The sequence below is a fragment of the Argiope bruennichi genome, chromosome 5, assembly GCF_947563725.1.
Source record: "Argiope bruennichi chromosome 5, qqArgBrue1.1, whole genome shotgun sequence".
Lineage (NCBI taxonomy): Eukaryota > Metazoa > Arthropoda > Arachnida > Araneae > Araneidae > Argiope > Argiope bruennichi.
Window position 1 is genome coordinate 87425906 of NC_079155.1, and position 10554 is coordinate 87436459.

The following is a 10554-nucleotide window of genomic DNA, read 5'->3' on the forward strand; positions in this document are numbered from 1 at the left end:
AAATCTTTATCATGTTAAAAAGAAAAATTCTGATACTAATCGATTACATATTAAATAAAAGTCTGCTTGCTCAACAGCCATTTAACCTTGTGAGCACAAGTAAATTTTGGGGAATACTCGGGCTGGTTGACGGACTTTACTTTTTTCGAAGACCTGAAGGGCCGAGGTGGAATATTGATAAGGTATTGACTTCAGAACCGGAGTATTTCAGGCTCGATTCCATCAAACAACCATCGTGTAAGCGGGTTTAGTGCACGTTCCAAATATCCTCCTGCTAAGCCCATACAACGAATTAAACACCTGACGACATTCTGATGCTGGTAGAAAAGGTCTTGGACGCGACGTGGAAGTATCGCATACCAGGGTCACGTCGGAACCGGAAACTCGAATTCTTTCCAAGTGTAAAGAATTATCGTTCGCTTGCCAATCCAATAGCTCTTGGTCGCCCTTTTGTGCCTCCGAAATAGCTTTAAGGTTCACTGTTGCTGGAGAAATGTATGCCACACGAGAAAGAGCATCAGCAATTAGCGCCACTAATATGTTGAATATCCGTAGTAAACTGTCCAATGAATGACAATTGGTTGACCTGTAAGGGTGGAAGCTTTTCACGGCATTGAAGAAATGCATTGGTAACGGGCTTATGATAGAATTAGATCGTACAATGTTGAGCTTCCAAAATGTTGGGAAAATTCTGAACGGACTGTAGATAGCGAAAAGTTATCTATAATAGGTTGGCCACTCAGATTGACTGTGTGAAAGATTTTTGGAGAAAAACGCAAGCGGCTTCCAATCTCCATCAGCATATTACATCAGTGCTGCACCCATACAATAGTTCGAAGCACCGATGAAAATTCCCAAAGGAGCATCAAGAACTGGGTGCGATAAAAGTTTTACCCGAGACAATGCATCCTTGCACTTTGTAAATACTGATTCAAGTTCAGGAGTTCAAGGCAGAGATTGGGAACTTCGGAGGCCTGAAAGCGCTTCATGAAGTGAGGCCTGATAACTGGCAGCATCTGGTAAAAACCGGCGGTAAAAATTTCCTATACCTAGAAAACGCCGCAAATCCCTTGCAGTTTTCAGGAGAGAAAAATTATGAAGATCCACGATGCGATCTAGAAGGGGGCTTGTGCCTTTAGCGGATACTTCATAGCCAAGGAAAGTCACACTTGTTGTACCAAAGACACTGTTGGAAATATTGAACAAGCGGCCATAATCCGACAGACGTTGAAAAAGGATGTGAAGGTGTTGTTTGTACTCGTCATCATTTGCAGAGAAAGCGAGTATATCGTCAATATTGGCAAAGTAAAAGTCCAAGTCATGCAGTACATTGTCGATGAATCGCTGGAAGGTTTGTCCTGCGTTCCGAAGACCAAAATTCATGAACAGAAACTCGAATAGACCAAACGGTGTGTTGTAAATGTGGTTTTTTGGTATATCTTCTGGGTTTACGAGAATTTGAGTATATGCCTTCACCAAATCAATGACAGAGAAAATACTGCAGCCATGTAATCGGCTTGAATAATCGTGGATGTGTCGGACAAGATGATGATCTGGTCTTGTTCGGGTATTTAGCCTCCTGTAATCACCACATGGTCGTCAGCCTCCTGACTTTTTAGACATGAGATGAAGGGGAGACGCCCATGGTCCTTCGCCATGTTTAGAAGTTCCTTCCACTACCATTGCCTCGAATTCAGTCTTAGCAATTTTCAACCGTTCCGGAGCAAGACGTTGTGGCCGGCAAAAGACAGGAGGTCCTTGTGTAGTTCGCATATGATGAACTGTAGAATGACAAAAATTGCGAAGATTTCCAGCGGGACGTGTGAGTGTTGGAAACTCTCTCAAAATGTCGTTGCAGGTTATAGACTCAGCCGAAATAATCTTGACGTTCATCGGAGGGCGATTAGTAGAATGTCCTTTTGTGGATAAGTTCTTAATCGTATCCAAAAGAAGTTTGTTTCTACAATCCGGCAAGAGACCAAAGTCAACCAGAAAGTCGGATCCAATTACAGGCAAGGGAACATTAGCAATGACAAAGCGACAGGAAAAACATCTACGAAGTCCTAGATTTAACGACAGCGTTAGAAAACCATAAGTCTTAATAGTCGAGTTGTTGGCTGCGTTCAGCTGGAAATCCGAATCTTGCTTTCGATGAGGCAGGAGAGATTGTGGGAACACATAGAAGTCCGAACCAGTATCGATGAGAAATTGTCTTTCGGAAAGCTGGTCGGTAACAAGAAGGCGACCGTTTTCACCATGGCAACAAGTAGTCGCCATGCCCGAGGCGTTTCCCGAAACCCTCAAGGTTTTATGCAGCGCTTGGCCTTGTTTTGAAAGCGTCGATGATAGAAACATATATTTGGCTCTGGAGTAGGATGAGAACTTGGGCGAAATCTATGACGCGAAGAGCTCCGTGAAATTCTTGCACTTATTGTTACCAGTCTTGATTGCAGGAGTTTGTAGCTGCAGGTAACTGGTTACCAATCAGACAAGACTGGTCTGAGCTAACTACAATGGTGACCCTGACGTGATCTGAACACGCAGCTTTCTGATCTGGAGTCAGAGATGGCGCTCCAATAGGTTCATGTTACGGAATCCCAGCGGCGTTAAGAGAGAGTAGAGCAAAACCACCACCGATGACTTGTATCGACATCTACAAAGACAGAGACTGGTAACAATATCCACAACGGTAGGAGCTAGTGGTGACATCTACAGCAGCGGAAAGCAGAAACATCCAAGAGTGGGACGAGTGGCGACATCAGCGGATAGTAGGAGAGAGGAGAAACGTCAGGCACAAGCAGCGTTCAGGCTAGAGCAGGCACCATATCCCCATATCAGAAGATTGCGTGTTAAGATCACGTCCGGGTCATCATTGTAGTTAGCTCGGACAGTCTTGTCTGATTCGTAATCAGCTACCTATATTTGTATATGTAATAATATTTCATAGTTGAAAATTAACCTCTTAGTTCCCCAAAATTAACTTTATTTATAAAGTCCAAGTTGAGCACAATGAAAAATTAGAACGCGTAAATTATTTCATATCTAATAGAGATTCAGAGCAAACATCTCTGATATTTAGTTTTCTGATTATCATAAAATTCCAATTTCACTTTTTCGCATACAAAGTTATATAAAGAGTAAGTACTTTAATCGTTAAAAAATTCGGCTCTAGTTTTTATCTAAATGTTATTTAAAGAACAAAACTTTCTTCATACTTTCATCTCTTAAACTTTACACAATTGTGTACGTAAAGTAACAATACACTATATTAATATTTTTAGTAACGAATCATCATTTGTAGACTAATTTATTAAAAGTATGGCATTATATATGTGGCGCCATCTGGTAATAAGTCTGATTAAAATAGTAACAAGTTTCTCTAATATTTATAATAATAAATCAATATTAAAAAATAATAAAAATTTAACCTTTTCAAACAATATTTTAATAGTGCATAATAATGTAGAATATTATTTTTAATAATATAAAATGAAAACCTATGGGTAGGGTGATTGAAAGAATACGATTCGCATATTAATTTTTACAATCCTTAAACATCTATAAAAGTATAAAATTCATTAAGCATGTAATTAAAATTTAAATTCGTTTAGACTATTGCTATTATCTGTTCACAAATTTTCACTATTATATTTTGATCTCATATATTTTTAATAAAATAATGTAATAAATTTCAAATAAATATAATTTTTACTATCTTTGATGAGATAAGACAATTTTATAAACTTAATAAACTAGTTAAAGAAACAAAAAAAATTGTTGAAAGAATGTATCATTATAAAATCTCGTGCCATTTCTAAATCAAAATTCTTTTTTATGCATTGCTATTGCAAAATTAAATTATTATATATTATTTCTTTGTTTATCAAGAAATGATTTGTGAAGTAATTTAGACAATAAAAACTATATCCGAAAATGTGAAATATATTATCCAATGCAGATAAATAAATATTCCATATAAGCATGACATTCTTCAATAATAATTCTTCTATTAATATATAAACCCTAGGCCACAAAATGAAACATTCAAGATATCTGATTTTCGGCAATTCTGAAATGAAACTCGTTCTTTTATGGAATTCCTTTTATTAACTAATAAAAATTTATCTTGTGAAAGGATATCGAATTTGAAAGAAACGCCGACATAGAAAAGTATAAAGCAACTTATAGTATCATAAGTTAAAAATATTAAATAAACAAAGGTAGAAAAAAGTATGCTGAGAAAGAGTACTTCTCTTCAAATGCACATTCATCAGCTCATATTTTTAGTATTTTGCAAATATTCAGAAGTCTAGCGTGGGCTAAAGAACGGTCAGAATGATAAAATAAATAAGATGTGAATAAAAGTGCTAACTGAATTTTAAAGTTTTTAATATGTATTGATAGTTTTATTTCAAAGTGAAATAAGTCAGGTCGGGTGAAATACAAAATTTTTTTCTGTACAAAAAAAAAGTTAAGTTCAGGATTTATTGAAAAACAAAAGATTTTTTTTAAATGATATATCGCTAAAAAAGACTTCAGCATTTCTTTTTAATGCGCTTAAAAAGTGTCTCCCTTCCCCTTTAAATAGTGAAGTAAAGGCATTCAATTGAATAAAACAAGAGTTGTCTAAAACGATAGGTTCTCTCAGGAGATATTTTTAATTAAAAGAAGAGTGAATTTTTAATGAGTTTAGCTAAATTTGTATTTAAAATAACATCAAAACCGATATTTTTTTATATCATATTCTATATTTTTTTAGGAAATATAATAAGTGGCAGGATATATCAGTTAAAAGAATCTTGTGTAATTTCTGTTTCCTTTTAATTTTAAATTTGATTAGTTTTTCTTTAGTGTAAATTTTAAGGTAAATTGTTTTACTTACATTGTCAAACTGCTGAGGTTTGCGCAATCTTTTGAATTTTTGGCATACATCTGGTATTAATATTAAAGAAATAATTAGATTGAAAATTAAAATTTCGTAAATTCTAATTTTCTCAAATTGAAAAAGTGTAATAAAAGTTTTTTTTATAGTTTTTATATATTTTATATATATATATATATATATATATATATATATATATTTAAAGACACAGTTAAATATTTATATTTAGAAATCGAATCAATAAATAAGTTTGTCAACTTCCATTATTTTTAAGCACATTTGTAAATATGAAATTATGTAACTAAATTTCCATCAAATATTGATGTTCAAAAGAATTGAAATTACATCCAAATGTTCATTTTGGAAATATTTTTATTAAATTTATTAATAAAGGCTTTACAGAATTTTTGATACTTGTTGATATTTACTGGCCCTGCAATAAATCACGGAACAAACATTGTCAACTGAAGCTTTTCTCGATAAATCAACACCAAATGAAACCATGATGCGAAATTTCGGCATCTTCTGCAAAATAGAGCTTGGCGAAATCCTGAAAATGGCGAAGTAAACTGGCGTATATGTCAACAAGTACCGAAATTTTATCTAAAAGATTTTCTGAAAATACTTTTAAACTTCTTAGCATGAATTTATAAGCAAGTAATTTTCATTTCTTTCTACAAATTTTAGTTTACAGAAAAAACAGCTTCCAGTATTATAATTCGCTGGCAATATCTTAATAGATATCTTTCATTAGATTAAAATTTTTATTTATAAAGACAATTTTAGACCCCACGCTGATAATATGGGCAAATAACGAAAAATTTCTGTATATTTCGCAATCGAAACCCTATGTAATATAGTTTAAATAATGATATCTACTATACAAACAACGATTGCGATCTTTAGCTGCTTCTGTTTTTTAACGACAAATAAAAAATTTTCATGTTGTCTGATATATTTTATTATATATATATATATATATATATATATATATATATATGTATTATAAACGGCAATAAGAATACTGTAAACGAGATTGTAATTTAGTGACCGTTAAACCCACAAAAACTACGAATTTAAGTTCATTGCCGGTAAACAATTATTACAGCAATATCGATAATTTTAAGGAATAATTATTAATTATTGTTACTTCAAACACAATAACACAATAAAAATAACGTTATATTTTAATTATTATCATTTTTTAATGATGATACTTTCCAAAGTGGGAGCTCACCTTCACTTTTTTTCTATTTACTTCCATATGATAACGAGAAATGAAAGAAAAAACGTAGTGTTTGTCTGATTTATTTCCTTTTATGCAGTCATTTATTATAGTATACACATTACCACAATAAAAACCGATGAAGACATTGTAACTAAAATCTTTTCTTAATCAATACTAACTTCACATGGATTATGGATACGAGTTCCTCACTAGCGACCCGCTAATCATTATCTTTCACTGGTCAATCCTGAATTCATCGATTATGTTACTTAAAAATCATAGCCAAATATATGTTTAGAGAAAAAATTTTATCTGAAAGAAAATTGTAACTATAAATCTTCATGCTATATCTAAAGAATTTCAACATTAACCATCCAAAATTTAAATAATATTTATTTATTAAATTATTTTTAAAGTAATAAGAAAATATTAAAATTTAGTTTTGATTTACTTCAGTATTTTCTTCAAAGAAATTTTTTGCGACATATCTGGACTATTTATCTGAAACTGAGAACAAACGAAATTTAAAAAAAATGCACAGATTTTTACTTATATCATTTCATAAGAAAAAAAGCCAGCTTTTTATGATTAGTTTAATCATATCGCATTATGGGTACTGCCTGCATTGGAAATTGCATTAAGAATGGAAAATAGCAATAACTTAGCGGTTAGTCCGTTAAAAAATCAGCAATCTGAAGACAATAGAAGGTGAACTGAGTTCATTAAAACACAAAAGATTTGTATTTATAGCTTCCAATAAAAGTGGAACCACCTCTAACACGTAAACAGAAACATATTTTATTGGACAATAAATTTGTTGCCTGAGTGCAAGAATGTTAAATAATTGTAATCGTAATACCAATAAATTTGGCTATATCTGTGAATTATTATCGTTTTTTTTTTCATGGATTCGATCCTTCTTCTCTGGGAAATACAGGCTTTTTTTTTTCTTCATTTAACTGTGTTCTTCATTTAAAAAAAAGTCTTAATAGATGTCTGATGAATTGTAGTATATGCAGATGTTTTGTTTCTTATCTTTATGTTATCTAACAAAAAGGAGAATGAAGAAAAAAATACAATTTTCATTATTAGCAGATTTTAAGAAATGTTAAGAAGTATTGTGAAAAGCTATTTCCAAAATCAATCTCAGATATAAATGTGTTTCAAATTAATGACCGTCATTGCCTGACGTAATATAAAGTATGATACAATTTTTAGTGTTTAGGCAAATCTTGTTTCTGAGAGGTTCCTGCATTTTGGGGGGGGGTGGGGGGGTGGGGCGGGATTTGTAGTCTAAACGGAATTTCAGAGTAACTGCAAGAAAGTTTATTAAAGGGTGTAAATTCCTTAAAAATTCCAGAATTGCTTATTTTGTTGTACTTTCTTGCATTGAAACCATTCGATCATAAAATTTAATATCTATTGATTTAAAAAATATTAATATTTTGATAAATGGCATATTCTTCTTCAAATATCAAGAAATTCAGCAACTGAATTTGCTTTCGTAAAAATTCTTGTGTGTTTTCCCTCTTTTGTAAATGTTTATCCATTGACATGTTTTGCAGATTTAAAAATTTTAAAAGTTTATTTATTATTATTATTAAATGAAACCGTTAATATTCTTGTACAATTGTGACACAATTCGTATTATCAAAAGCCTGTAATACGTTAATAATAGCAAAAGTTTCATTAACTTCATGTATAAGACGCAATGCAATTTGAAAGCTAATGTTGAAAATTTGAGATTATTTCAAGAAAGAATGTAATTTCAAGATCTTACACATGAGCCTGTCTATATCTTGCAATGCCATCATGGTGTAAATGCGGGATATGCCAAAAGTTATTGGCTGTATAATGATGGCTTGAAAGCGTGAAAAATTAAAAATAATATATTCTGATCTATAATGACAGGTATAATAACTAACTTATAATACACTGAGGTTTTTCTATGAATACAGACATGATTCAAAAATTAATAGGCTACAAACTTTCAACCTTTACTTTTTTCCCTAGAGGACACACTGAATATAGAACTAATCATAAGGGGAGATTCGAGAACAAAAGCAGTGTTTCCTCAAAAAGGTTTACCGTCCTGGTGAATTTTATTCAAATTTGAATTCAATAATAAAAATTCTTCCCTTAAACTATTAGAAATTCAAAAAGTACTTATTTCTTATATAGATTTCAGATTTTGTTGTTAGATGTGTATCCTCCAAGAAAAATTTCTCTTCCACAAGAGCTAAAAATTATCAAAACAATGATTAAAAAATCTAATGCACTAGGAACCGAAATATAAAAGAGGCTTTAAAGGAGTTCTTTATGATAATGGATTTAATAATATGGATAAAACAATGGATTTAAAAAAACTCTGTAATCGATCTTCTCTTTATATCTTAGTCATCTTTGGTATTAAGGGGTTTGAAAAGTAACTCAAATCCAAGTGATTTATTTCTCGTGTAATATTTTGAAGATGCACTAGTAAATAAAAAACAAAGACAAGCTTATGTCACGGGCAACGATATTGGCTTTTAAATACATATTTCTTATAATGCCCTCATAAAATTTCATTTCAAAAAATTAAATATCATTGATCAAACAATCATGAAATTTAAAAACTATTTTTTCTAAAAGAATTGGGGGTTTTGAAAAAGTACAATCTGATAAAAGAATAAGATACAAAGTTATATATAAAGAGTAAAAAATTTGTTTCTATATGCATAAAATACAAAGTAAAAATTATATGTTCCTTTATTTTCACTGCCGTAAAATACAATAAATTGTAAATGTTTGAATATGAGGTCGTTTTTCAAGTTTCCAGTGCTTTAAAGAGAACTTACATGATTTCAATTACCAAAAACTACATTTATAAATTAATTTACAACCATATGTAATGTTTGTAATACATCTGATTTAGAAAATAGATTCTTTCTTTCTCTTTGCTTCTGTTCAAAGGTCTAACGTTTAACCACTAAATTGAAAATAACATTTTTTCTTTAATTACGCTGTGAAAATAAAAGCAATATTTAAAAACGAAAAGTTAAATACAAATAGTTTAAGCAACAGCTATAAGTTCATAAATTACAGGTAACAAATCGGGTACCTGAACAAAATACACATTTCAAGTTACAAAACTACTCCAAAACTGAATTAAAGAGAATTTGGCGTTCTAAATTGACTAATCTTATTAATGTTAAAGAAGCGTATATAATACCAGCATTATAGACTTTTCTCCAAGAAGATTATATTACGTAAAACAGAAATCTCAATGAAGCAATCTTTTCTCCATTATTTGCTGTGAGCGAATGTGCAGTGAGTGTAAAATCCTAATTCTTCCGCTGCAAGAGGGGCATTAAGTCAATGACTCCCCAAAACAGGAAATTTTACAACCTGTCATAAAAATGGTTCCCTGTAGAGTTTGTGCCCTCAAGTTCAATCCACATCATCTGGAAAAGACTTTTAAGAAATGCCTTGATCGGAGTTGGGGGGGAAGAGAATTTATAATTTGTCAACATAACGATAGCAGAATTGCTGATGAAGACTCTTAGAATGCAATAATTAACTCGCGTTCTCGATGGATAGACGGTAAGGAAAGGATTAAAGAGTGCGTAAATATTTCTTTGAGATGAAAAGGTTTTATTCTCTAGTTCTATTTCCATCTTTTGGACATTTGGTGCCTTATGGCTGAGTATAGAGTATTAGCACGTGCCCTTTTATACCTTTGTGTGAAACTTTCGAGAATGATGCAGTATCATAATTATTAATCTGTTTAATAATAAAAAATGTGTAAACGATTTTGGTATAATTCTTCTTTAGTATTACATTGATGAAGAAATACATATTTGTTCTTTTCATATTTTTCCAAAGAAAATTTTAACAAAAACTGAATTCTAATTCAAAATCGAAACTTTTTGACATGATTCTTTGATTTATTAAAATAAAAATGGCAAATTTTCATTAAATTTTACCGGACTTATAAATTAATATTATTTTTAAAATAAAAATTGCTTTTTTTTAATTTTCCAGAATTATTTTTTAGCTTAAAAGATAAGCATAAGAAGTTTCATTGTAAAATTCTGCAGAAATATAGGATTAAATATTTCTTATGTAATCAAATTGCTATATTCGATTTTTGTTCACACTTTTTGAATAAATATTACTGAAAATTTAATTTTGTATTCCTATGATGAAAAAGTAATTTTCAAATATTCTCAAAGAAACAAAAATAATATCTGGAAAAATACAAATTATTCTTCTAGATTTATTTTTATTACGAAGTAGTAATTCTTTGACTATTTTATACTCGCTTCAGCCAGATTTAACTGATTGTTTGTTGTTTGTGTGTGTGTGTGTGTTTTTCTATTCAACTGCTGTTACAACTTCTCATGTGCAACGTATGACACTTTTCCAAACAATTCTAGCCATTATATATAAAATTAGAGTTTTG

The 10554-nt window shown here is 31.0% G+C and overlaps 1 protein-coding gene across 1 annotated transcript; it reads right to left on the reverse strand.

Annotated features, from left to right (window-relative positions):
* Window positions 1-1599: 1599 nt before the first annotated feature.
* Window positions 1600-2277, reverse strand: LOC129968315 (uncharacterized). Its single transcript, XM_056082169.1, has one exon. The coding sequence runs from the start codon at window positions 2275-2277 to the stop codon at window positions 1600-1602; it is 678 nt and encodes a 225-aa protein (XP_055938144.1).
* Window positions 2278-10554: the final 8277 nt, after the last annotated feature.

Excerpts from the sequence above, each read along its gene's own strand:
- LOC129968315 (XM_056082169.1), bottom strand. The coding sequence starts at position 2,277 with ATGGCGACTACTTGTTGCCATGGTGAAAACGGTCGCCTTCTTGTTACC.